Source organism: Sebastes fasciatus, chromosome 23, assembly GCF_043250625.1.
Source record: "Sebastes fasciatus isolate fSebFas1 chromosome 23, fSebFas1.pri, whole genome shotgun sequence".
Taxonomy (NCBI): domain Eukaryota; kingdom Metazoa; phylum Chordata; class Actinopteri; order Perciformes; family Sebastidae; genus Sebastes; species Sebastes fasciatus.
Window position 1 is genome coordinate 2,261,831 of NC_133817.1, and position 24,987 is coordinate 2,286,817.

General features: G+C 43.3%; 1 protein-coding gene across 2 annotated transcripts in view; it reads right to left on the bottom strand.

Annotated features, from left to right (window-relative positions):
* Positions 1–24,987, bottom strand: part of chst11 (carbohydrate (chondroitin 4) sulfotransferase 11) — a 78,387-nt gene that overhangs the window by 14,727 nt on the left and 38,673 nt on the right. For both annotated transcript variants that reach the window (XM_074624874.1, XM_074624873.1), the window contains exon 2: positions 6,952–7,037. In XM_074624874.1, the coding sequence (XP_074480975.1) occupies positions 6,952–7,037 (86 nt within the window). The remainder of the gene's footprint in view (positions 1–6,951; positions 7,038–24,987) is intronic.

A 24,987-nucleotide genomic window follows, 5' to 3' on the forward strand; every position in this document is an offset into this window, starting at 1 on the left:
AGCGTCTGCCGCTGTGTTCCTGCATAATCTGGCCCAGAGTGCCGGTTCCAGGGAGGACAGGAGGGGAAGCGTGAGAAAACACACACACACACACACACACAACTCATGTAATCCGAGGGATTGTTGGGTTAGCAGGATATCTGTAGCTGGTGAAACAATCCAGACAGGTATTATCTAGTGGCACAGACACAAGCAGACACTTTCCTGCTTTCACTGAATACATCCATTTAAGAAACACTTAATGACCACCCTCCACAACATGATTAATATTCAGAGCACGCTCAATTCAAACCATTTCCAATTATAACCGCTGGTTTTCCAACCAGCACTGAGAACTGCTTCATATCTGCTCAAATTTCCAGCCAAGTAGTATTTGGCTGGACTGCAGAGGGCCAGACTTACAAACACAAAAGTCTGTCATTGACTGACTGACTGAGTGATGAAGTTACACGATTGGTCGGCCGAGTGTTGGAGTTTCTTCATTGACCGTTCCTCCCAATAAATTTGAAGCTAACTGTGGAGGCAATTTCTGTAAAGAAGGACTTGAAAATCAAGAGAGAGTCTTTTAAAGGTTTAATAAACACTTGCAAGTGGGCAAACAACCATCAACATAAATGTTCAGGGCTGAGAGCCCTGAGTCTCTCCGTTTCGTGACTTTTATACCCTTGCGTGCAGGCTCACAGTCGTATATCTTACAGTGTCTGTTTGACTGACACTTCTGCCCTTTTTAGGGTTACTTGTCCTCAAATAGGCGCTACTACGTATGCAACACCGAAACAGAAATAGGCTTTAAGGGCAATGAGTGTCAGAGGGTCATGACCTTAGGAATGTGCAGCATGTTTGCATTTTTCCAGCACACTAACATGAATAATGTGCAGTTATGGTCATTGAGTCGGAGTCGACCATGTTCCCTCACATACCATACTACCATAGACCGTATAAAAGAAGTGGACGTAGTCACCGTGACGTCACCCGTCGGTTGGGGAGTGCCGTTTTGAAGCCTCGAGTTTGGCATTTTGTCCGTCGCCGGCCCTGCTGTTACAACTGTTAAGTTGACATTTCTGATTTACCAGGTCTGTTTTTAGTCATGGTTTTCATGGAGTGCTACGAAGAGTCCTGAAACTTGGAAATGAGTTCGCATTTTAGCACTTCCTGTTCCCTCGTCTGGAAGTCAATGGGTTTTTAGTTAGATGCCTGAAATAAGGTCTGTGGTTAACACAAGCTGAAGACATTTTAACGTTTTGTTATACGACATAAAATACATCAAGAAATATCCCACAATTTTGAAGATTTTATGTGTCTTAAAAGAGACTACTAAACGTCATCACGCCGACTCGTCCGCCGTCACAGCCTCGTTGTGTTTATACTCGCGCTCATGTGACCGTGGTGGAGTTCATTTATAGCCTAACGTTAGCTTTTTACTTCTGCCGATTGCATTCACACGTCAAAAATCATAAAGTGGTGTTCATTTGTGGAGATTATCTTATGGAACAAAATGTGTAAGTATCATAAACGTGTGTTTGCCACAGAGATTATTTTCTGCAATAATCCAAAACCCAATGGAACAATCCCGCTGGCTTTTTGTCGAGGGCTGAGGTTTTCCCCTCACAGATACATAACCCCACCCACACACACACACACACACACACACACACACACACACACACTATGAACACATACTTCCATTACAGGGACACTCCATTAGTGCTGATGTTAGCTTTGAGTCATTCATCCCGGTTCCAAACCCAGATCGGCACATCCTTTTCACCAGCCTCAGTCTTGATCTCTGAATCAGCATTTAACTGTGAGCCGGGCTTTGGCTCGCTAATAATGGTGTCTACATGCCTCTGGAAGGAGAAAAAAAAAAAACATTTCCATGAGGAGGAAAGATTATTACTGTGCAAGGAAACGAGTTTCCTTCCCTGTATTTAGATGGTATCTGGTACTATGTGTGTGGCCACATCAAGTCATCCCCACTGGAGGTTTATTGCATTTGGCAAATCAACTCAGTCTGATTTTAATTCTGATTAATGAAACCAGTGTCGGTCCCCCAAGGACACGGAGTTCACTTCAGTACTGTAATGCAGTGCAAACACACCGCAGGAGTAAAAATAGCAGAGAAGAGGATCTCTGTGAGCTTTTGGAAGCCTCAAAGACATCTTTTGCTCCCTGCCTACTGTACTTACAGCCTTCTGCTGGTGGGAAGTTAAGCCTCGGATTGAAGACTTTGATTCCAAAAATGTTTTTTTATGCCTCCGCGCCGGCAATATCCGTGGCCGGAGGCGTTATGCTTTCGAGTTGTCCGTCTGTCTGTGCATCCGGTCCATTGTTGTGAACTCGATATCTAAGGAACAACTGGAGGGGATTTCTTCAGATTTGGAACACTTGGACTCAAGAATGAGATGATTAGATTTTGGTGGTCAAAGGTCACTGTGACCTCACATCCATCCCATTCTCGTGGACTTGATATCTCAGGAACGGCTTGAGTGAATGTTTTCAAATTTGGCACAAACGTCCACTCGGATTCAAGGATGACCTGATTTGATTTCGGGGTCATTCATATGCCAACTATGCTAATTTCCCACACATATGCCTAATAGGATGACATGATGAAGTGATGGATGTAAACTGACTGGTTGGCGGAGGCGTACAACCGTGAGATTTACTCGACGTGAAGTTCGTATTTGTACGGAAAACACAGAACATGTATTAATGAATGTAAAACATTCTAACAGAGAGGAAAAAAAGGAAAGGTGGAGTTAGGAAGAGCTTAAATCAGACATGTTTGACCTCCTATACATAAATCTCCATCCTGGAGGTGGAGCTGGAGGACGTTTTCAACCAACATGGTGATGGGATGTGATGCTGTACTATGAGCTCTGATCGCAGATTCAGGTGACCTTTCAGCTTTTTAGGTAGATGTGGCCAAACTGTATGAGTTACCTTTTTACACGTACACATTAGAAAAGCTGTATGAAAACAGCAAAATTCAATAAAACTTCCTTGAGGTGGTTTTTGCCTTTGTGGAAAAAGAGTTGATGCACTAAATAGATCATGGAAACGCCTTTGCCGAATAAATTCTGACGTCGCGAACATTTAACTCGCATGACTGATCAGCTGTTTCAGCTGACGGCGTCTTCTTGGATATTCCCAAATGTACGAATGCTTGTCTTCGTCTCCAGACAACATGAAACATTTCCAATACTAGCTGACATGAAAGAACTATTAAAAGTTGCCCAATTGAAACAAATTCCTGAAGACCTCTGTCCATTTCTCTCTCATCGATGGCCGAGGACTCTTGTGTTTCTGGTTCGCTACCTCTACTTCTTCTACTCTTCTGACCAAACTAAGAGTTTATTCGTTCCAAACCAGTTGTTGGAAACGCGCCGAACTTTGAAAACATTTCAAATGTTCACTTAAAATTTGCTTGACAAATGAACGGAAACACGGCTAATGAAAATATGAGGCGAACCACCTCTGATGGGATAGCATTCTGATTACAAGATGTCATGCCTGTATTTACATCTTGCATTAACAAACACTTAGACAAAATATTCTGTGTATTCATTTAACTTGTACACGGCACGCTTAATTAGCTTTTACCTCGAGCCTAAACCCAAGTCTGAAACCTAAAGTCGACCAGTGAAGAAGTAAAGAAAATGTCCTCGCCAAAATATCACTCTGAAGGTCTACAATTCAGATTGCTTCCCCCAAAGTCAGAGCTAAAGAACATTCACACACACACACACATAGCGACAGCTCTTTCTTGACCACTGACCCCAAGCACCCTGCTAACGTTTACTCTAGCTGCAGCAACACCCGCCTGTGCACACACAAATATATCAATGGGACTTCACATGAGTGAGAACGTGTGGAAAAATCCTCCACGGAAAAGTGTTCGTATACTGTGAGTCCATGTGCAACCCGGTCTAATCTTAGCAGTCCAGAAAACCACTTGAAGCCCCGATCCCCTCGTCCCTGTATACCTTTAAAAGGTGCTCGCCACGGTGATGAATGAGAGACAAAGAAACCGACAGAGAGAATGTGAGGAGCGAGGGGAAAGTGAGGACAGAAGGGACGGAGCAGAGGGAATAAAGGACAGTTGGAGGTGGGAGGAAAGAGACAGATCAGGGTTAGTTGCAGAGCAAAGCGGCAGGCAGACAGTCAGTGATAGATAGTGAGGAGGACAGTGATGAGAGAACAGAAGAGGAGCAGAAACTATCCTATCCATCACTGTGATAGCATCACCTCCAGCACCGTCCTCCTGTCTCACTCTTCTCTTTACTGCACCGCTACTGAAGAAACTATTCTTCTCCAACTTCTGCACAATATGTACAGGCTTCACCCCTACCGTGTTGTATTCTGGCAGTTTTTCCATGAACAAACTCAACACATTGTGTGTTTACTGTTCATCCTCGCCAACCCCTTTTTAGAGCATTATGAATTGATTCCCTTCCTTCAAGGCATCCATTGGTTTCAGTTCACTTGCCTGAGATTGGTAATCCATCACAGCAAACATTAAATCGCTTTGCTTTTCCGTCAGAATTACATTATCATTGCGAGCAGGGAACTGTTTTCAAAACTCATGATGCATGCAAGGACACTCGGAGGACTGCGCCAATAAAGAGCATCGTTTTTAAAGGAAACTTGGGTGTTATTTACGTAGCTCGAAAGCTCGTAGTTTGAGCTTTTCGTAGTTCTATTGGTTGTAATAGCGTTGTACCCACCAAAGTAACTTATTTTAACACAAATGACGCTTTGTTTTCCTAAACCTAACCAAGTTCTTTCAAAGTTTAGTTTGAAAAGACGTGCTAAGCCGACGCCAGAGGGGCTACGTAGAGCGTCATAGATTGAAGCCGCTGACCGAGCTGCCGTGTATCCAAAGTCGGGAGTGAGGATGTGTTTTTATTTTCAGATGTGCCGCTAATAGAAATGCATGCCAATACTGTACTTCCACCTCCCTGTGTTAATCAATAGGCTAAAACCACACACACACTGCACTGATCGACACGGTGATCATTTTTTAGATGTCATCAGAAAAAGCTGCGATCACAGACACACAGAGGGGCTTAAAGGTGATCAATGACTCAGGTAGAATTTTCCTTTTAACAACATTTGCTATTTGTCTTCCAAATTTTGATTTCCTTAAAATACAGCTTATGAATGCAATACTTTTTTGGCAGCCACATCTAAACTGAGTCCTCTGCCAAAAAAGCTTCTCTTTATCCTCAAAACTACCCGGAACTGTCCGGAACGCAGGAAATCATCCTAAACTGTATCAGATACTTTGGAAAGTGGTCAACAGTAATTAACATAAAACACACACAAGCTCTGTAGTTAATTGGCTTAATTGTGTGAAACCATCAATCCAATGAGGACGGAACAAATGACAGCCAGGCAGAGACACATGAAGAAATGTGTAAAGAAATGAACACCAAAATAAATAAGTTTGGGGAAATAACTAAGGGGTAAAATGCAAAGTGAAAATCGTGCATAAATAAATAAATAAAAAATAAATGAATACATATATTTAAAAAGAAATATAAAATAAATAACAAATAAATTAATAAATAAAATACTAAATAAAAAAATTAATTAATAAATAAAATGAATGCAAAAAGAAATACATTTACAAAAATACATTCATAAATACATCAAAGGGAGAATTATACAGTAAATAAATAAGGGAATTAATACAAAGATAGATAAAGAAGCAATTAAAACAGAAATATCAATTTATGTCACATTTTATCAATTAATTAATGGCCAAATGTATTATTCATATTATATTTGCTACAATTAATATATTTATTCATATTTATTTATTCATCGAGTCATTTATTTATTCATTTATTTTTGGCAGGTTTCATCCTCCATAAAATACAGTTTTTAAGAACTTTTTTAAAGAATTAGGATGAATATATTATATACTGTGGATGGGAGACTTTTCCCATCATTTTTGGCCAAATTTATTGATCATATTATTTTTGCTACATTTAATTACATATTTATTTATTCATCAAGCCATTTATTTATTTATTTATTTTTGTTAGGTTTCATCCTCCATACCATACAGTTTTTAAGAACTTTTTAATTTTAAATTAGGATGAATATATTATAGGTATTATACTGGGGATTACTGTGGAACATCTGTGACTTGTTGTTAATATGGGTGTCTTTTTATTTTAATCTCGCCGTGTGCAGCTTTAATAGGAACCATAAACGGAGGGCGTTTTGCTGGCTCAGCAGGCTAAGACCTTAGTCACCGTCTCCACCCTCCCTGTCTCTCCTCACTGTAAACTGCACAGTAAAACAGAAAAGCCATTAAAGATACAACCCATAATATGCATTAATTTCATGCTGGCAATCCCGTAGTCAGAGGCAGGTGTCATGTTCTCGTGAAGCTTCTTTATATCTCGATCGTGGAATGCTAAATGATGTGAGGCTTCGCCGGCTGGAACAGACACTGACAGCGCAATAATAGTCCTGCTCTTCACAGAGACAAGTGAGGAACACTACTCGCTGATGCTCAACACTTTATTTTACTAGCTTCCTCTCTGTCCTTGAGAGAGGCAAGTTGTTAGACTTCAGCAAAAAAGCTCGGTCCCTTTTGCTGTCCGTCTTTGTCCTGAAAGCCTGAAGACGGCCTTTATCGCCTCAGGCCTGTAACGTTCGTTCCCTGACTACTGGACGGGAGACGGACAGACGTTATGCTAATGCTGTCCTCCTGGAGTTTTCATGGGGAGGTCAAAGAGGGTTGACATTCAGGACGAAGCAACAAGCCATGTTTAGGAACAGGGAAGCAAAGGCAGGCATACACAACAAAATGCTAAACTAAAGTCAGCTGGGGTCATCGCCTCAGAGGGATTATCGGGTCAGACCTCTGGCAGCTGGACGAGAGTACAAATAGGAAGAGACAGACGAGGGTAAAGAGAGTTAGCATCGTCCTACCTGTGTGGGGTTGTAGAGCTCCTGCAGGGCGTTGCGAGACCCTTTCCTACAGCAGCCGTCCACCACGAAGGGGTTTCTCCGCATGACTGCAAAACACAGAGGAGACACCACTAAGAACTGAGGATCACTCAAAACAACCAGCCCGATCGGAACATGGACGACAAACTAGTTTAGAGGAATCAGTTAAGACTTTTGTTGCTGAGGAACACTGAGTCTTTTAGACCCATTAAGACCCGTTTTTGTCTTTTGTTTAGGGGGTCCAGACTGTCTTTAGGGGGAGATAGCAGGTCAACAGTGGATGTCACATAGAAGTGGTGAACATCATCTGAAAGTTGAGAACCTGAAGATTAATTTTAGATGCTGTGTCAACTTGTTCTACAAATCAGAAATGAATTAATTTATTAATTAAAAAATATTGTGAAAGTGCATAAGGGTTGTTGCAGCAATTTTTGGATTGATACCATTTGTTACACAGATTTGGTGCTAAATTTAACAATTTTTTACCACTGGAGAATTGATAAAAGTGATCAATAATCCCTACAAAATACCACATTAAGACACCAAGACCTTGAGGAACACCAAAAAAGAAGCCATGCTGTGATTTGGAAACAAAAACTTTTGACATTTTCTCGAGATTTCTGAAAGAATTGCATTTTTCGGCGATTGGCTGGCGAGTGCTTCTGTTGTGTAAACTGCTCAGAAACCCCCTTATTGATCAATCTAGCTAGGAAAGCCATCCATCCTCTGAATGCTCTAGGTCTCTAGTCTGATCCATCCATCCTCTGAATGCTCTAGGTCTCTAGTTTGATCCATCCATCCTCTGAATGCTCTAGGTCTCTAGTTTGATCCATCCATCCTCTGAATGCTCTAGGTCTCTAGTTTGATCCATCCATCCTCTGAATGCTCTAGGTCTCTAGTCTGATCCATCCATCCTCTGAATGCTCTAGGTCTCTAGTTTGATCCATCCATCCTCTGAATGCTCTAGGTCTTTAGTCTGATCCATCCATCCTCTGAATGCTCTAGGTCTCTAGTTTGATCCATCCATCCTCTGAATGCTCTAGGTCTCTAGTTTGATCCATCCATCCTCTGAATGCTCTAGGTCTCTAGTTTGATCCATCCATCCTCTGAATGCTCTAGGTCTCTAGTTTGATCCATCCATCCTCTGAATGCTCTAGGTCTCTAGTTTGATCCATCCATCCTCTGAATGCTCTAGGTCTTGTGAGAGAAAATACCATGTCCCTTTGTGTAGCATTTGTGTACTCAGATAAATCTGAATGTTCTGGGAAAGCACAGACTGTACTAGTTTAGATGTTGCTAAAGAGCCTGAGAACATTTTTGTCGGTGGAGAGTAGAAGCCAATGATCAGAAGAGTTGCTCCATCACTGTTCTCTTGTGATTGATGTGAGTGAGACCTGACTACTCTCTTGTTTTTTAGCAGCGGAGACCCATCCTCAAGGACGCCACTTTGGGAAATGCATCGCTTTAAAACGACCGACTGCTGCGAGAAGGAGGCAGAGAGCTACGGGGATAAATAATGAGAGCAGTGACTATATGCCAAGGGCGAAGCCACAGTTCAGCGTTTGTTTGGCTGGATCTCAGCTCTTTACACAACTCGATACAGAGCGGTAGCCGCTGGCAGCGGCTCAGTGGGAAGCAGCCAGCGCTACACTCCGCCCCCGCCAACACACACTCTCTCCAATTACTCCGGATGGAAAAGCGCTGAAGGACGGTGCAGGATCGACAGGGAAGAAATTGAACCGCTAACGAGAAAAGCCGAGGGTTTTAATGGCGGTTTATTCCCGCCCGTCACCGGCCTCATGTTAATGGATGAACATGTGTTACTGCCATCATGAGAGCTAATGATGAGAGTGATGCACGTCCACACCGGATACCTTTCTACACAGAGCAGCATCGCCATCAGTAAAACCCTACTGGTTCACATCACGAGGAATCAACTAGACGACAATGTGAACAACAGTAACGCGTCATTTTACAGGTCCGCACATTTCATGGTGATAATTAGTAAATATTTGAAATTTCTTTGGAATTACTGCCAAATTAACCCAAAATTTACCCCAAAAATGTGAGGATCTGCTACTTTTCTCGGTTTTATATCATTGTGTAAGTTGAGTATCTTTGAGTTCTGGACTAAAAAAATAGAGACAAAATAAGTAATGAAACATCAAACAATCACAAAGAGAAATAAAACAACCAAAACGACCACAAAGAGACATAAAACAATCATAAAAGAGATGCAAAACAACCACAAAGAGACCCAAAACAACTACAAATAGATGCAAAACGACTACAAAGAGGCGCAAAACGACTACAAGGAAACGCAAAACGACTACAATGAGATGCAAAACGACAACGAGACATAAAACAATCATAAAAGAGACCCAAAACAACCATAAAAAGAGGAAGAACGACCACAAAGAGAAGTAAAACAACCAAAACGACCACATAGAGATGCAAACCGTAGAAGTGTTTAGTTTAGCTCTCGCTCTGGGTGTCTTGTAGGAGGGTGTCTGGGGGGGCGGCTGTCTCTGTCTCTGTCTCATAACCCATCCGGGTCAGCAGTCAATCATACACATTTGCACTGTTGGACGTAGTTCTGTATACGTTTGCCTCTATACTTCCAGTGTGCAGCGGGGGTAAGTCTCAGTATAGCATCGGAGTTTGCTCATCCGCTGTGAAAAGCTGATAAAGCCAGAATCCACATCAGCTCATCTACACACCTGCTCGTGCACCGAACTGTAAATTTACAGATCTGTTGACTACAAACATGTAAATCTGTCTCTGCTCTCTAGACCGGCGCACACTCAGTATCTGCATAATGAGGATGTTGTTTGTGACTGTCAGTATTTTCATCCATTATATCCTCTTTTTGCTGCAGCAGCAGCGGCCAGATCTCTCTTCTTTCTAAAATCAATAAGGGCTGGTCTGCTCTCACTCTCATCTCACGTCAGAGGAACATCAAAGAAGAGAAGACGATCTCTCAGAGAGCTGTTGATTTTTTTAAAATCCTGGTTAAATATTGAAGTGTGCTGAGGTTGGCGCTGATATAGCCGGTATCCCTGTATGTGAACTGTAATCCTTCTATTGGCTCGACCACATCCACTGACGGAGCCCTGGGGAGCGAGCTGAGCGCTTGTTAGTGTAACGAGCCCCAACAGACAGCCGTGACCTTCACACACCGACGGGAGGAGAGAGAGAGAGGCGAGGGATGCCTTTACACCTTCAACACACACACCAGTACATGCACGATTATTCATGCACGCACACACACACAGACGTAGAGCGTGATTGATACCCTTGTTGCTAAAGCTGGTATTTAGTAATGCAGGTCAACACTCCGTCCTACTGTGGCCGATGTAAACAGGCAATTACTGCGTTCTGTGAAGACGGGAATGCAATAATGCAATCATGGAATATCTGCTTTTTAGGGCTCGCTCACACTGAAAAGCACAAACACGTGCACGCTTCCACTCCCTGCAGGCTGAATCAGCAGAGCAGCGGTGATTACTGATTGCTGTGGACACAGGCTGGAGGTGGAGCTCGAGGTAATGAGGATGGTGGGTCACAGAGCTGCGGTGATATTTATCTGCTAGCCACCAGTGAGGCGGCTGCTGCTGCTGCTAATGACGACGGATGCCAAAGTGAATCAGGTTGAAAGCTTGTCTGTGCTGAGTGTGAACACCAGCAGATTCAATACTTCCAGTCGTCCGTCCGTCTGCCCTTCCCACAAGGGGACGCTCAGGTTAGATTCAGTGCAATGAAAAAGGAGGCTTCGCTGTAAGCAAATGAGCACAAAACCACTGTAACGCACGTAGATTATTTTACTATTTACCACTTTTTGAAAAGCCACAAATTATGTCCAAGAAATCTTGGACTACAAAGAGACACAAAGTGACTACAAAGAGACGCAAAGTGACCACAAAGAGACACAAAGTGACGACAAAGAGACACAAAGTGACGACAAAGAGACACAAAATGACCACAAGGAGACACAAAGTGACCACAAGGAGACACAAAGTGACTACAAAGAGATGCAAAGTGACAACAAGGAGACGCAAAGTGACCACAAGGAGACACAAAGTGACTACAAAGAGACACAAAGTGATGACGTTTAGTAACCTTGTTGTTATAGCAACCGCCTGTTTTAAGACACATAAAGGCTTAAAAATGAACGAACGCTATCTCATTCTCTCTCTCGCACAATTTCAGTCGTGCACTTGCTTTTTCCTAATGTGGTACCGAGTTAGGATCCGGCGGAGGCGGCGGCGGGCCCGAGTAAAGAACTCTGCAGTTGGACCCTTCTCCAAATCCTCCTCATCCTTCTGGCTGTTTTCAACCAATTTCAAAGTGAAACTAATGTGTGTGTAGGTTTATGCTGATGTGACCACCCCTGGAGAAAACAGAAAAAACCTCATCGTTCTAAATCCCTTTGTCCTCACATGGTGCATAACTTCACACACACACTGACGTACCAGCAATTTAAATCCGTCCACACAGGCCTTATCGCTGAGCTCTGGTCTGCTCTGATGCCTCCAGGTACACAAACACACACACACACACACACACACACACACACACACACACACACACACACACACACACACACACACACACACACACACACACACACACACACACACACACACACACACACACACACACACACACAGCGAGCAGATAGTGGCTGAACTGTTTAATCTGTCAGTAATCCCGTCTGTGGTCTGTCTGCTGCCTTTGACTGACTTCATCCCACAAACACAAACACACACTGAGAGCTGTACGACGGAGCTGCAAACCAGCTTACACAGCCCGGTGTGTGTAACCACCAGAGAACGCCCACACATAGTTAACGGGGGACATAAGGTCACCCTGTAGTTCCCCCCCTGCCAACACCTGGCTCATCGGTTGGTGGGAACTGAGCCGTAACCATGGAAATAGCTCACCATCCTGTCACCTGCTACCCCCCCTGGCTGGATTCCTCAGGTCTGGAATACCAGGTAAGGTCATGGGAAAGCAGAACCTTTTCATTTCCTCAGTGCTGACAGGTATCGACCGTGTGCTGCTGCAAAGTACAAACACACACTCTCATGATGAGGAGCTAATAGCCTCGAGTATTAATTTATACCGTGTGAGGACGGTGTTGTGGACTCACAGACTGTCAGCTTTGAACGTTACCTTCCTACTCATTCTTGTGAAAAATTAACATTTTTGATGCCACAGCCAGAAACAGCATATTCAATAATGCAAGACCACGTGTCTTTGGAGAAAAAACATTTATCTGCACTGCCCTTTCACTTCCAGAGAAAGTTACTGGAGACACGAAGTGGTGAAGTTAATGTGCATTTAAAGTACAGAGCTGAACCCTGTAGACTACTGTACATCTGGTCACTAGTGGTCATTAGAAGAACTGCATTTTAACACACTGTGGCTTTTCTTATCTGTGACAAATTTATGTTGGACAGTTCAACTGCTTTTATCTCTTACTCTTCAACTAACAGTTTAACTGCTTTTATCTCTTACTCGTTAACTGATACTTGAACTGCTTTTCAACTGACAGTTTAACTGCTTTTATCTCTTACTCGTTAACTAACAGTTTAACTGCTTTTATCTCTTACTCGTTAACTGATACTTGAACTGCTTTTCAACTGACAGTTTAACTGCTTTTATCTCTTACTCGTTAACTAACAGTTTAACTGCTTTTATCTCTTACTCGTTAACTGATACTTGAACTGCTTTTCAACTGACAGTTTAAATGCTTTTATCTCTTAATTTTCAACTGCTTTTATCTTACTGTTCAACTGACACTTCAACTGCTTTTATCTCTTACTCTTCAACTTAAATTGCTTTCATCTCATAAATGAGCGTTCAGCTGTTTTCAGTGATTACACACTGAACAGTTCAGTTTTCTTCACTTTCACTTCCCCTGAATCCTGTGCTGCTCATCGCAGCAATCAATCTTCCACCGACATACTGTACAGTGTCGACTGCTTTCAGTTTTTTCCACTTAACCGGACACTTGTAACCCGTTTTTGCACTTCAAATGACACTTCGACTCCTGCAGTGCTATAGCTTCAAATGTAACTCTCAATCAGCATCTCAAAAAGCAAAGAATGAACATTTAAAAAGCTTCATTATATTGTTTCAAAAGCAATCACATCTGGAGTTTCACACGTTTCCGGTGCAGATGTTCCGTTGGGAACACACAGATTTCCTTCAGAAAATATAATTTTCAGCCTTTAAAATAGACTAAATTTGCTAGAAGCTCTTGATTGCCGTCCGAGTTATTGAGACATAAATTTAAAGACCTCCGTCCTCCTCCGTCCTGTAGTGCTCTGAGTGGTGTCCCTGCCAGCCTGAACACCAGCAGCTCAAACATCCACACACACCACAGAAACACAGAACACACATTATACAGCCTTCATACTCTGCTTTTATCAGACTTGGCAGGGATACTGTCACACTGACAGCCCTCCGCCTCTCCTCCTCGTCCTCTCCTCCGCCTCTCCTCCTCCTCCTCCCTGTCACCATCATCCCGCTGCTGAAAACGCTCCAAAACGCGACTTTATTAGTCCTTTTCTTAAAAGCAGTTGGAGAGAAGCTGCAGAAGCTTCCAGCTCGATACAACAAGCTAGACCTCTCTGTCATCCGCTAAGAACCAGAGGGAACACTTAAAGTGCTTCCTAGTAAAACTTAATGCTCTCGCCCTGCTTCCCGAAGCACGGCTTCTCTCTAAATTAAGCTGTGCATCGAGCACCGAGAAGGTCAGACACGGACGGATTTCACAATTCACTTAAAAACATCCAAGAAAATGTCTTTGTTGGCTTTGAGAGGAAGAAGACAACACGGTGACATCCAGAAGAGAACAACAGCCAAACGAGCTCCTGCCAAACAAGATTCTAGGAAATTGACGTCGTAAATCATCAGCAGCGACAAACAGAGAGCTCAGAATAAAGTGTGTGTTACGCTTTCATTTGTGTTTTTGTGTCCTTTCTTTCTATAACGAAGGTTGTGACCGTGCTGTTTGCTGACGAAGGCGTTCATTAAAGTTTATCACCTGCATTTATGATGTTCTGAAAGGTACACTTGAGAACGTAATGTGCAGAAATACTAGTCCATAAACTCTCACAGGTCCGGCGTTTAGCATAAAACAATCTGCTCCAATCATAACATGGCAAACAGTTATGAACAGAAACTCCGAGATTTCATCTTCAGATCAATAAGTCTCATGCAAGAACCACTCGTACAGATTCGTTCTGAAGTGGTTAATAGCAATTAATCGCCAATTAATCACACGTTTTATCTGTTCTAAATGAACCTTAAAGGGAGATCTGTCAAGTATTTAATCCTCTTATCAACATGGGAGTGGAGAAATATGCTGCTTTATGCAAATGTATGTATATATTTATTATTGTAAATCAATTAACAACACAAAACAATGACAGATATTGATCCAGAAACCCTCACAGGTACTGCATTTAGCATAAAACAATATGCTCAAATCATAACATGGCAAACTGCAGCCCAACAGACAACAACAGCTGTCAGTGTGTCAGTGTGCTGACTTGACTATGACTTGCCTCAAACTGCATGTGATTATCATAAAGTGGTCATGTCTGTAAAGGGGAGACTCGTGGGTACCCAGAGAACCCATTTACATTCACTGATCTGGAGGTCAGAGGTCAAGGGACCCCTTTGAACATGGCCACGCTAGTATTTCCTCGCCAAAATGTAGCATAAGTTTGGAGCGTTATTTAACCTCCTTCATGACAAGCTAGTATGACATGGATGGATTCATCAGGTTTTCTAGTTTCATATGATACCAGTATCTTCACTCTAGCTTTAAAACCTAAAAATCCCAAGATGTGTTAATGCCTTAAAGAAATTAGTGCCATTAAAAGTAATTTGCGTCATTAATAATGTTAACTTTGAGTCTTTATCTTTTACTTCAGTCCAAAATGTCACTTCTGTCAGTTTGATAAATACAGTCTCTGACCTAATTAGACACACATTATATGGAGTGAGACAAACAGAGATTGTAGAGAGTCACTCAAACACCGTACAGTGCCGTAAATACCAATCTGGTAAACCTCATAATGTCTGTTTTTTTGTTAGTTGTTGATTGAGCAACACTAGCACTGCACTCAGTAAATATTACACCGCATTATATCGTCTCAGCGTTTCGATTGCTCACGAGGCGCCCCTATAAACAGCAGGAGTCCGCTCCTGCACATGCTCAGTACGGCCCCCGCAATCACGCACGACATCTGCTGCCGCCATCTATCAGCAGAAGATTACCGGCCGCTGGAGGAGGATTCATTTTGTCGCTAATCTCACCGTCACAGTGGGAGAGAGGGCGGAGATCCACTTCACGCTGGGCAGCCCGCAACACACACACACACACACACACACACACACACACACACACACACACACACACACACACACACACACACACACACACAGGGTTGATTGGGTCTAAACGCTGGCATGCACCACTTCTTTATGACTGTGGGTGTGTGGGTGTGTGTGCGTGTGTGTGTGTGTGTGTGTGTGTGTGTGTGTGTGTGTGTGTGTGTGTGTGTGGGGTTGTTATCATTCGACACAAAACTGAAGTGCTGCAGCCTAATTGGGATTTAAATGAACAACGCAAGCGGAGCCGAGGAGTAGAGATACAGGTGATTAGCGATGTTGGCACAACTTCATTAAACAAAGCTCAATAAGAACTTGGAGGAAGTGATTGTGTGCGTGTGTGTGTGTGTGTGTGTGTGTGTGTGTGTGTGTGTGCGTGTGTGTGTGTGTGTGCGTGTGTGTGTGTGCGTGTGTGTGCGTGTGTGTGTGTGTGTGTCTGTGTGTGAAAACCAATCAAGTCCCCAGTGATGATTGGCTGCCTGGCGTGTGTCTCTTCCTGGTTAGAGTGCTCAGTCTAATCCCCTTAATGATGATTACTAACATGACGATAATACACAAGCAATTAGGGCCTCGACAGTCCTCACCTCGGGCTCGGAGACGGAGACAGTCGGGAGGAGACGGAAGATAAGATATTACTCCTCGACTACTATTTCTGCTCCGCTCAGCTTTTATCATCCGCCTGTATCGTTATAATCCGACAGGCTTCCACTGACGGCAGGAAGAGTCTGTCAGTACCACGATATTATCAGATTCACTGTTTCACTGATAACTAAAGGATCGTTTGGTTGCAACATGTTGCACTATTTTAATGATATATAAAAACATATGAATTGAATATCTTATTATCAGTAACCGTGAAACAAGTTTAATAATCTAATGATAATATTTGTGGGTTTTTTTCAGGAGGGGTTCTTAAAGAGACAGACGCTAAGAACGGAGCGTTTCAGATGGAGAGTGAACACTGGTATATCCAGACAGACAGAATGAGAATAACATTAAAGCATGTCAACATGTTCTAAACCTAAGTATGAACCTGGATATAAGCACCTTTAAAGCTGCAGTAGTCAGAATATTTTTGGCATCATTGTCCATAATAACCTTTCAGCATATTGTAATTCAAGTGTTCTGAGAGAAAACTAGACTTCTGCTCCTCAAACTTTCTCATTTTACAGCTAAACTGTGCACTACAAGATGATTCTGAAAACATCTGAGGAGAGAAATAGGCATTAACATAACAGAATATTGATTCATATTTGATCAATCAACATTGACTTGGTTTCAGGACGATAACAGCGGTCTCCTGGGTGAAAGTTCAGTGTTCGTTTGCTCCGTCCATCCACCCCGATCACTCCACTCCCGATGCAGACGCTTTGTCGCTCTTTATACTGCGTCACCTGACTTCTTCAGAGGCATGGCCCTGCACCTCCTGGCTCACGATCACGTGGGTCAGATACAAACAAGGCAAAATCTTCTAACCCCCAAAAGGCACAACTAGACCACACTGTCAACCATCACATCAAATTTAAGTTCTGCTCTGGAAACAAGGACGGACGGAAAGACGGGTGGAAGGACGGACACGTGGAGTGCGTTCATTCACAGTGAATGGAAACAGCGTGCTACTGTACATCCTACACTGACTGTGAGCTCCTGCGGTTGTATTCTGTGTCTACCAGCATGCATACCATGTTAGCTGTCAATATGTTTCTGCACCCCTACTGTATATCACCAACTAGCTGGTAAACGAAGTGATTCTAACTCGGAGAGCGTGTGATAACAGCGGAGGAGCTGAAGCACAAACAGAATGCAGAAGCAGCCACAGAAAGACAAAGATAGCACTTGACAGCTTCTAAAACGTCGACATCATAATACAAGAAAGAGTGAACGGGGCCTTTTCAGGCCTCCTTAAACACATCAGAGCCGTCACCGTCACCGAGCACACTGGAGCAGAAAGCACCGCGGCACACACACACACACACACACACACACACACACAGAGAGAGAGAGCAGGTCAAGAGGAGGCGGCAGACCGGTGGAGGAGCTCACATCCACTCAGACAACCTCTGCATCGCTCTGCTCGCCGCTGACATGTACCGGGTGTATGCTACAGTATGAAACCTCAGCCCAGTCCTGTGTGTGTGTTTTCATTATCCTCATTTCACCGCCGGCTCAATCCTCAATGCAGCCGCTACAGAGAGTAATTTATGGATCCTGAAAAACATGTTTAATAAATATTAAAGTCATTATTGTGTTAGAATCTATGAGATAAATGTTGTTTCTGGGAGGGAATAAATAAATAATACATTCACAGCTTCAAGGCTTCTTCCATTAATTAGCTCAATAATTAATGCCTGACGAGGGAAAACGATAACTCGGTGTTTAATACGATTATTATGCTGCGAGGTTATGAAGAGCAATCTGGGGGGAGATGGTGAGCCAAGGAAGACCACAATGGAGGAAAAGAAGCCCTCTCTTTCTGTCTCTATTTGTCTTTTCATCTCTTTTAATTCATGTTGACTCATTAGAGGTCGTCTAAACTGGCCGTGTAGGTTAACTGATTCACAGCGGTATGTTAATATAGGCCTGATCTGAAGCCGTGGTGCTCTGCCGGAAACCGATGGATTGCTCCCTCCGGGTGGGGAGTGAGTCTTTGCCCCAAGCGAGGGAGTTCAAGTATCTCGAGGTCTCGATCACCAGTGAGGGAATGAAGGAGCGGGAGATGGACAGGTGGTTTGGTGCGGCGTCTGCAGTTATGCGGGCGCTGCACCGGACCGTTGTGGTGAAGAGGGAGCTGAGCCGGAAGGCAAAAGGCAAAGATCTCTCGATTTACCGGTCCATCTACGTTCCAACTCTCACCTATGGTAGGGAGCTTTGGGTAGCGACCGAAAGAACGAGATCACGGATACAAGCGGCCGAAATGAGCTTCCTCGGTAGGGTGTCTGGGCTCAGCCTTAGAGAGAGGATGAGGAGCTCAGACATCCGGAGTAGAGACGCTGCTCCTTCGCGTCGAAAAGGGACCAGCTGAGGTTGTTCAGCATCTGATCAGGATCCTCCTGGACGCCTCCCTTTGGAGGGTTTTTTCCGGGCACGTCCAACTGGTAAGGTGGTCTATCCCCGGGATAGACTCAGAACACGCTGGAGAGATTATATACTGTATCTGGTCTGGTCTGGGAACGCCTTGGGATCGCCCAGGAAGAGCTGGAAAACATTGCTCAGGAGAGGAACATATAGGGAATTCCCTGCTAAGCCTGCTGCCCCCGCGACCAGGCCCCTGATAAGTGGAAGAAAATGGATGGATGGATGTTAATATAGGAATTAGGGCTGTCAAAGTTAACCCGATCCTGTGTTTGTTTGACCTATCCATCCACCCCGAACTCCACACCAAGCTTGACGAGTTGGGAGTGAGAACGTGCATGGGACGAAGACAGAGTCATAAATCTCAGAGACACCTCAGAACCCGGAAAACCAAAACTCTCGGTGTGGCTCGATACATCTAGAGCTACATGACAACATATGTATTTATAATTTGGGTGATTTGTTCCTTTTACTGTAATCCTCTGTGAGCCTCTGTCGATAACATCACCTCCCCACTTCCACATCTGCTTATTCACAGCGTCTCAGGACCCCTGAGTCACGGCTGCCCTCTCACTGCCTGACTCAACATTCCCCTTCACTAAAAAGGAAAGGAATTCATAGCCAGTAGCGTTAAGATGGGAACCAAGACTACAGACGCTCACTTTGTGGCTCCGCTATGACACCAACAACACGTGGTTGGTTGCTAAGCAGCGTGCACGTCTGACTGGAAACTCTTAGTAAAGCATGAGTCAGACTGATAGTGGAAACGTGTACAAACTACAGGTCAGCCGACGGCTTCAAATCTGAAGATTTTCATGCCAGGATTTAGACCATCGTGTGAGAATAAAAGTGATTTTGTTGAGATTAGGGACATTTTATTGGTTTAGAAACTCCATGATACAAAAAAGCTGGTGGGCTCGGACGCTATTCTGTCTTTCAGAGGTCGTAGTGGGCTCAATTTTCAAGCTAAAGCGAAGAGCTTGTCAAGAAGAACGCTAAATAACACTACGAAGTGAAGCTACATTTTGGTGAGGAAAAACTGGCAAACTTTACAGCCACAAACTAGAGACCTAGAGCATTCAGAGGATAGATGGATCAAACGAGAGACCTAGAGCATTCAGAGGATGGATGGATCAAACTAGAGACCTAGAGCATTCAGAGGATGGATGGATCAGACTAGAGACCTAGAGCATTCAGAGGATGGATGGATCAAACTAGAGACCTAGAGCATTCAGAGGATGGATGGATCAAACTAGAGACCTAGAGCATTCAGAGGATGGATGGATCAAACTAGAGACCTAGAGCATTCAGAGGATGGATAGATCAGACTAGAGACCTAGAGCATTCAGAGGATGGATGGATCAAACTAGAGACCTAGAGCATTCAGAGGATGGATGGATCAAACTAGAGACCTAGAGCATTCAGAGGATGGATGGATCAAACTAGAGACCTAGAGCATTCAGAGGATGGATGGATCAAACTAGAGACCTAGAGCATTCAGAGGATGGATGGATCAAACTAGAGACCTAGAGCATTCAGAGGATGGATGGATCAAACTAGAGACCTAGAGCATTCAGAGGATGGATGGATCAAACTAGAGACCTAGAGCATTCAGAGGATGGATGGATCAAACTAGAGACCATTTATGAATTAATTTTTATTTCTTATTAATGATCAGAACAACTTATTATATCTTATCATATTCATATCAGAAGTTTGTAATGTAATGGTTTCAGTAGGCGGAGGGAGACGGAGGCTACGTGGACTTCATGGAGCTCAAGGCTTTGATGGATGACAGGAAGTCAACAAGTGACTGTTTATAGTCCACCCCTCCCCCGGGGCACACACACACACACACACACACACACACACACACACACACACACACGCACACACATATATACAATCTGACTGAGTGGAAATGGACCAGCGGTGAAATGCGGTCAACCGTAGGCCGATTCAGTCTGAAGGTGGCCAAGCGTGGAAGAGACGCAGTCACATGAGAAGCGCCAACTTGACTGGGGCACCGGAGCAGACGCCACAAACACCACGAGACCAACGGGACGCAGACGCTGCAGGGTGGGGGGGGGGAGTCATGAGGATGCTGAGAGGAGGAGAGACTTCTGCCTGGATACAGACGGGCAGACCGGAGAGATCAGAATGAACTCACTGAACCTCCTCCTCACACGCGCTGTGGGAGTCTTGCGTGTCTCACACCCTCCTCCGCCTCCCGACGCTCCACCCTCGCAATAAAAAGTGTGAATGGAAGTCAACACGAAGCCAAGTGAAGGAGAAGAAAAATGTGTGCCGGGATCAGACGGAGGTATATCTGATCCTCGGGGCTTTGACGGCGAGCTGACAAGACGAGCTGTCAGCCGAGAACCGTCGCAGGCCGGGCAGGGAAGACACACAGAAGGCATGCTGGGAGAAATATCAGTCCGTGCATGGCAGCAACTAAGCCACTTAATTCACAACAAACTGCCGAGTAAATTGATCTCTGTCTACCCCTGGTCCTCTCTGCCTGCTCGCCGGGGTGTCATACATAAAACATCTAAAGTTGGAGAATGGCTCTGAGTTGATGAGCGGCGGTCGTGAGTAATTCATGGCGGTTTTTAGCCCTTAAAGGAAGGAGAGATATTGAGCAGTAAAGATGAAAACATGTGGAGGCTGGCTGCGTTCACATGATTGGAGAGCAATTATCACATTAACTTGAATAAAGAATATGTAGACTGTAGGCTAAATATCAGACGTTGGTGCTGCTTAGCAACTGGATGTACTCCTAAAACCTTAAGAGGAGGGTCGTAAACTCTGGTTGAGAAAACACAACACTTTACAGGGACATACAATCAGCCGCATGAATAAAAGGAACTTTTGGGTTGCCAGGTTGTGACTTATTTAAACGAAGGATCCTTTAGTTTGGTCTTTACCTTCCACCAGCACAGCCTGTTTAATATTAAGTAGTTATTTAACATTAATGGTGATTAATAACACCTTAGAAAGCCTTTATGTATGTGCTTTATTGTAAAGTGGTTTATCAGAGTTACAGCATTTAACATTTGCTAATTAGCACAACATACTAGAATAAGAGTATTGAATAAATTGTGAGTCTGACGATGACGGCGGTAGATCAGAGGTTCTCAAACATTTTGCGGCCAGGGACCCCTTAAAGGACCCCTTCATAATCGTAACACCGATTAAGCATAAAGCTTTACCCTTCTAACTCATATCTATGTCTGATAACCGCTGATAACGTGCATTTCATCGGCTGATAACATTCTAAGCGGGTGATGATTTGAGAGTGACGGTTATTTCTTTAACGTGGAAATAGTAGTTTGACAAAACAAATCTCAGGTCAGGCCATTGACCAGGAGTAGGGGTGTAACGATCGATTTTACAACGATACGATACGATACGATTTCCATGGTTCCGATACGATTCAAGGACAATATTTGGCTCATCTCGAGCGATACGATACGATTCAGTGACTTGAAATCAATACAGTAACTTGTGACTGTACAACACGTTACTTGTTTCACCATGTCAGGATAACGTTAGGCAGGTGAGAACGGCTCTGGTTCTTCCTGAACTTCTAAACGTCGTCAAAAGTAACGTTACATAGAAAGTAAAGGTAAAAGTAGAACATTGTACACTTCTTTTAGGACAGATTGCATTCAAACATGTGCGTATTGTAGGGCGATGCATCATGTATTGGACCAGAAGTATCAAATGAAATCTCTGAAATGTCCCTATTTTTTTAATTAGCGAGTTAATGATATCCTGATTATCTTTAATAATCCTCTGCCTGCAATCATTTCCTCAAAGCAGAGGTCACATTGTTCACACAGTATTTAATTGTGCGGATGAGACTCTGATATCTAGATACTCGATATTCGTACATATTCAACAGAAGGTCACCTTCAGCTGTTCTTCACACCCAGAATATTAATGAATAAATTCACTGCTAAATCTCCTGGGTGTGATTTTTTTTTCTCCCAAATGCATTTAGAGAAACTCTTTCTCCTAAAGTTTACCGTGAAGCTGGAGGCAAGAAGCCTGAGGGAATCTTAGAAATACAGCTGCTAATGCATTTACATTACATCCTAGCTTCTCGCCTGCATGTGTCTGGAGAGTTGAACAGTAACTGTGAAATCTAGACAAGCCTTCCATTGTGAAAATCACCAACCCATAGTAATGAGGCCGAGGATCAAAACCACAGGGGGGTCTGGTAATAGATAGTAAGGAACAGAGCTGAATATTACGGCGTCTTTGGCGAGACGGTGCAACATGAAGACAGATGAGTCCGACTCCAGCAGCTCCATCAGCCACAAGCGAGAGGAAGAGGGGGAGAACGGAGGAAGAGGAAGACGTGAAGTGATTCTTAAAGAGACGAGTTATCAATTCAAAGTGAACATAAGGAGCGACTGCAGCTCTGCCCCGCGGCAAAAAGCCCAGAAGAAGAAGAAGAAGAAGAAGAATGAGGCCCAGGTGGAGCGATGCAACCAGCTGCTGCAGGCGAGGGAGGGCTGTGTTCACGCTAACAGCCGGGTTCAGGGAGGTTTCAGGGCCAAACCGAAGCCTGAAGCGAGGTTGCAGCTCCCACAGAGGCCTGACGCGCTGGAGAACATCACGCTCATACTGATAGATAATCAATATGTGCTGGTCAACACACTGCAGGAGTTCTTCTACATAATCTATTGTTTTCTACTTATCAATAAACCCACTTTCTCTCAACCTGCCTTAACCTCTTCTTCTTCAGTTATTGATCCCTTTGGATAACTATCAGAGAAATGGTGCAACCTGCTTTACTGCACCCGATTCGACTGTTATCAGGACATTAAATAGGCTTTATCAGTCGCTATACGCACCATAGACGAGGGTCAGTAGGAGCCTACTACACCTACTGGGATGTAAACGTGAAACTTAAAAGCAACACGTTCTAACATCTAAAACTGAATGAAACACAAACAAAAAGGCTTCTTTAGGTTTAGGCAATAAAAATACAACATCTTTCGGTTTAGGCAATACAACTACAACTTATTTAGGTTTAAGCAACAAAACTACAACTTCTTTAGGTTTAGACAACAAAACTACAACTTCTTTAGGTTTAGAGAACAAAAATACAACTTCTTTAGGTTTAGGCGACAAAACTAGAACTTCTTTAGGTTTAGGCAACAAAACTACAACTTCTTTAGGTTTAGGCGACAAAAACACAACTTCTTTAGGTTTAGGCAACAAAACTAGAACTTCTTTAGGTTTAGAGAACAAAAATACAACTTCTTTAGGTTTAGGCGACAAAACTACAACTTCTTTAGGTTTAGAGAACAAAAACACAACTTCTTTAGGTTTAGGCGACAAAACTACAACTTCTTTAGGTTTAGAGAACAAAAATACAACTTCTTTAGGTTTAGGCGACAAAACTACAACTTCTTTAGGTTTAGAGAACAAAAATACAACTTCTTTAGGTTTAGGCGACAAAACTACAACTTCTTTAGGTTTAGAGAACAAAAACACAACTTCTTTAGGTTTAGGCGACAAAACTAGAACTTCTTTAGGTTTAGGCAACAAAACTACAACTTCTTTAGGTTTAGGCAACAAAACTAAAACTTCTTTAGGTTTAGGCGACAAAAACACAACTTCTTTAGGTTTAGGCAACAAAACTACAACTTCTTTAGGTTTAGGCGACAAAACTAGAACTTCTTTAGGTTTAGAAAACAAAAATACAACTTCTTTAGGTTTAGGCGACAAAAACACAACTTCTTTAGGTTTAGGCAACAAAACTATAACTTATTTAGGTTTAGACAAACAAAAACAGGTAAAAAGCTTGTTACGTAGTAAAAGTAATTAAAACAAGACGTTGACAGTTTTCAGACGAGACACGAACAGTGTTGATTTAGGACTTTTGGAGCTAATGCGGCTAACTACTTTCAAAAAGAGTTGGCAAAACGGGGCTGGGTTTTTGGGTCGGATCATTTTTCCAAAATTAGCGTTCTCTTGCTAGTTTGTCAAGATTACCGACCCAAGCTTTAAATGTGTAATCATTGCAGATCCATTCTTATAATTCCATCCATCTTTCATTTTTATAAAGACATTAATAAGAGCAGTTTTAAATCCAGTATGCGCCCACCAGCGGCTATATCCACCATCATTACCCATCAACAATCCAATCAAGTTATCTCAGACATCCATGTACGGAGAACAGGGCCCCGGTGATTCGTCACCATAGACACACAGTTAAGTGCTTTTATTCATGATACATGCTAATATATTCAGATGGCTTGGGATCAGCTGGAAGCGTATTCCTCTTCCTGCCATGTTCTCCTGCCCTGTACCTGGTTTACATCAGTTACATCAGGATATGCTGCATGTTTTCCAGTCGGCCCTAAGGCGGAAACAGCCCTCTACCCGACCGGCTGCGCTCGTGTCCTGCTATACGCTGCTCAGGCCTCCGGTCCCGCTGCAGCAACACGCTGATTGAAATGAAACTAGTCAGGGTGCTGACAGAAGTTACAAATAGTGCAGTAAGAAATATGTTCCTTA